Source organism: Paramormyrops kingsleyae, unplaced genomic scaffold (genome assembly GCF_048594095.1).
Source record: "Paramormyrops kingsleyae isolate MSU_618 unplaced genomic scaffold, PKINGS_0.4 ups148, whole genome shotgun sequence".
Classification (NCBI taxonomy): Eukaryota; Metazoa; Chordata; class Actinopteri; order Osteoglossiformes; family Mormyridae; genus Paramormyrops; species Paramormyrops kingsleyae.
In genome coordinates, this window is record NW_027326086.1 from 19,472 (window position 1) to 23,600 (window position 4,129).

At 45.7% G+C, this 4,129-nt stretch overlaps 1 protein-coding gene across 3 annotated transcripts; it reads left to right on the plus strand.

Moving 5' to 3' along the window:
* Positions 1–716: 716 nt before the first annotated feature.
* Positions 717–3,883, plus strand: LOC140587191 (RNA-binding protein 44-like). Of its 3 annotated transcripts, none has more exons than XM_072708593.1 (3): positions 717–740; positions 851–3,385; positions 3,622–3,883. In XM_072708593.1, exons 1-3 carry the CDS (start codon positions 735–737, stop codon positions 3,625–3,627), a joined length of 2,547 nt encoding a protein of 848 aa, XP_072564694.1. In that variant the 5' UTR covers positions 717–734; the 3' UTR covers positions 3,628–3,883. The 3 variants fall into 3 exon arrangements, with proteins under 3 accessions (XP_072564694.1, XP_072564695.1, XP_072564693.1); XM_072708594.1 differs by having other exon boundaries at positions 3,746–3,883; XM_072708592.1 differs by having other exon boundaries at positions 851–3,883.
* The last annotated feature ends 246 nt before the right edge of the window (positions 3,884–4,129 follow it).

A 4,129-nucleotide genomic window follows, 5' to 3' on the forward strand; every position in this document is an offset into this window, starting at 1 on the left:
TGGGGATGGCATATTATTTGTTCAACCTATAGAGCTGGACAATAGCTTTAAAACAATATGAGGACCATTTCTGTGCAGCTTATATTATGGTAAATATAGCCAGTCAAAAAAAAAGAAGTTAAAACTTCATCCATCCACACATCACAGCGACAGATTTTACTGATTTCATTATACAATACAACAGACATGCCGAAAAGAGCCCCGTATTTTTACTGCTTCATGGTAACAAATCACCGTTTGCCTAAAAGTCAACCATTTTATTATCTAGTATCCTAAGACATGTAGTTCCAAAATAAGATAGTTATCACAGACTGCAAGATTCAACAAGACCAGCCAACCCTATTCTGACTTTCATTCTTCGAGTGCTGAGCTATTCTGGGCATCACTTTGCCGTCCTTACCATGGCTAACTGAACCGGGGATGTCTTCCGGAGCAATCCGGACACTGACTGCCCCATTTGGCAGGAGCCAGTCGATTCTCCAGAGGCACACAGTGGCGTTCAGGGCAGACATCTCGATCACGTCTTGTCTCTCGCTGGGAAGCTGCAAATCTGAGCTGCTTTGAATGTTCAAATCAAATTAACTCGAAGTGCAACTACAATTGTTATGATGCGGTTGCTATGGTACTGTGGCCAATTAGTGTCAGCGCACTGCAAAGTCGTCAAACACTTTAACCAAATGACAACACACACGATGTACATTAACAAAAGCGCGGAAGATTTTCTACGACGGATTATGGCTGTTTGTAACCTTCAGCATTTCATCTTGCACTGAGAAACATTGTAGCTATAAAGTTAGCCGATATATATATAGTTGTGCGCAATATTGTGTGTGACTCCTTACTTTTCCAGAACATGTGGCATCCGTATTATAACATCCCTTTTCTGACCACATTGCCCCTTCATTTGGAGAACTGCGCCGAGATGTCCAGACACGCTGCTGGAGCTCTGCAGTGGCCCCCGTCCGTCCACGTGAATCAGACAGTGGCAGCGTGGAGAGGCTTTCCTGCTTTTCCCAAAGCAACCCAATCTACTAATGAAGCCAAGGTGTTTCTCATCCACAGGTCTCTCTATGACTTGATAAAAGGTCCAATAATGCTGGAAATGATTGACCAGAAATTGCTGAACTGGTACTTGTCTCTTCCAGTTGAAGACCGACACCTCATAAAGGAGGAAGGAGGTCTACGTGTTTTTCTTCAGAAACACCCAGCGCTTGGTGTAACGGGAGATGTAGTCTATATAAAAGAGGAAATCAGAGGAGTGCACAGAGCAGAAGAAACTCCAGCCTTGCCTGAATCTTCTCACTGCAGATCTTCTCAGTGCTGCTGGTGCTATACACCAAGTGCTTCCTCTGCTGCCAGGATGTGCAGTCAGTCCTGCAAAGCCAGGGAGGGTCCGCAGGAGGCTTTTCTGTCAGTGGAAGAAAAGAAGCTGGTCCTACTTCCAAACGCCTTTGAAAAGGAGCTAAATCTCTGCGGCTCGGATGAGAGCGTGATGAATGGAGCAGGAAAGGCCACCAGTCAGCAATGTGACTACAGTTCTACTAAGTGGATGGATGTTGAGCATCGAGGAACTGTCCAAAGTGGAAATGACCCAAAAAAGCAGTATCCCGGTGTTATTAAAGAGCAGTCTTTTGCTCATGGTGCTGCGGAGGTGTTCCAGTGGATCCCGGAGCAGAAAGGTCATCCTGAGAACATGGAAGACCTGATGCATCTGCAAGATCCTGATTTTGGTGCGGTGGAAGAGGCTGGATTCGGTCAAAAATTTACAGAAGGAGCCAGTCAGTCTGCATGTGAAGGTTGTTTTCCATGGACTGTCCAGGACAAGGCAAGAAGCAGCGGGCCTGTAACATCCCAGCGATTCCAGGCTGTGGATGGCAAGGTGGCAATGAACCAGTCTGAAGAAATTAATGGTGACCTCAGGGGCAATGTCATGTCATCAAGTGACAGGCAGAGTACGAGAGTGAAGAAAATCTGCAGCCTGGAACGCCAGATTGTACTGTGCGATGCCGTTGTCAGCACAGACCTCTCCACAATGGACCAGGATGTCCAGACGCTGGCAGTGTCTACAGCTGAGAAATCCACCATCACAGATGTCTATATGGCTGACCTGGACTATTTCAAACAGGAATTCATCAGATTAAAGCTTGTTGAAGCAGAAGTAGGGACACTGAAAGATAAATTGAAAAGCTTCGAAGGGAAGGAGCGTAGTAGCCACCAGAGGGCAGTGCAGGCTGAACTGAGCCTCTTGGCCCTGCAGCATGCAATGTGTCAGCAGTACTGCTGGGGGCGCTATTGCACTTCACTGGAAGGCAGCCGCTTTCTTCTGGGAAAAAATGTTATGCCGGAGAGCATGATTGAAGTTCTTCAGATCCTAGCGGACAACTACCAAGAAATGAGGAAGAACATCCTATCTGGAGTGCCCCTGGACCAACTCCGCCCTTTGTCCGTGGACTGTCAGAAGATCGCCTCTGAGGGGTGCTATATCCCCACGGAGGGAATCAAGTCTGTTCCTGAAAACGAATCATGCTTCTGTGAAGAGTCCATGTTGACTGAAAGCTCTGGGGGTCTTGAGTGCAGGATCAACACCTCCCTGAAGGAAGGACTAAATGAAAAAACGGAGGCATTCACCCATCAAGATAGTAACCTATTTGGGAAGAATCTTGCTTTGCCGATTAGGACCACAGGTGCACCAGAACCAGAATCTAGCACAAATCAATCCAGACAGGAGGGAGAGAAGAGCCACAGCTCAGCAGCTGCAAAGGATAGTGAGATCCAGGGGGAAGGATTTTTTCATGAGGAGAAAATGGATCAGTACTTCCTGGGTGTCAAAGACCTCCCTAATGACTCAACTGAGAATAATGTTGACCAGTTTGGAAAATATCAGCCATCCGGTGTTAAAACAGCAATTTTCTTCAAGAATGTCAGGACGGCCACTGTATCAGTCCTGGCTCCCAGTGCTCCTGAAAGAGCAGTCGAAAACCTGAACAGTCATGTGGTTAAGGGACAACCCATCGAGGGCAAGCAGATCCCTGATGGTACAGGGATAGGCCTGCAGAAACAAGCATGCAGTTCAAAGTCCTGCAGATCTGTATGCGACACACCTGCTGTTATGGCTAAGGGTCTTCCACAGCCCCTGGAGAAGCTTGTGAATGTCCTGGAATCACCCACATCATCCGGCGTCTTTGTGCCCAGACGCACCATCGCGGACGGCTTCGGCGCCCTCATGGCGCAGCTGTCACTGCAACACCCGGGAGTGGCCCAGAGGAGCATCATGGATGCTCTCCTGAAGCTGCTGGCAGGACGCAGCGGCTTCCTCGGCGACCTGCCACAGGAGACCATCGTGGAGATGACATCCAGCCTGCTGAAAGCTGCACCCTCAGAAGAGGTCAGTTTGCAAGTGTGATTGCATCTGTAAAGGTATATCTGTATGTATATCTGGCAGTAACTAATAATTTTAGTTCCTCCTGACCTGACTTGCACAGAGGCTCAGTCAAACATTATTGATAATCTGATATGTTGCCTGTATACCATCATAAGCGGGAAGTGCACTGATTCATACCATAGGGCATCAGCACAGGAGTCATTTCTGTTTTCAACTTGCTTAATCTTTTTTTTGTGTAGAAATGATCCTAAATGGAATGAACCAGCTGGAATGCTGTAAATGTTGCGTTTAAAGAAAATGGTCATTTACTTTGAACAGTCTTTTAACCGATAATGCATATTTCTCTTATTTTCTTTGTTTTAGTAAGTGGAATTTTTTTTCCTCCCTGGAATTTGGGGTGCTCAGTGTTCACATCATGGTTCTTTATTTGACATTGTTCTTAAAATCCCCAAAACTTGTTACATTTGGCATTACTTAAATAAACCACTAAGAAACGTTAAAAAAAAAAAAAAAAAAAAAAACAAAAGCGCGGAAAAATAATAGGAGCACCGCAAATTTAGAAGACACGTTTAAAAAGAGAAAAGCGCTGCAGATCCGCTCACAACACAGTTGCTAAGTTTCCGGGTGACAAAGAAACCAATTGTGGCTGGGCTGTATATCGAATATGTTTACGCAATACAAATATATTATCCAAAACAAGATGTAGAATGACACAATACAGGTCGTGTCTGTATAATTGATAAATAT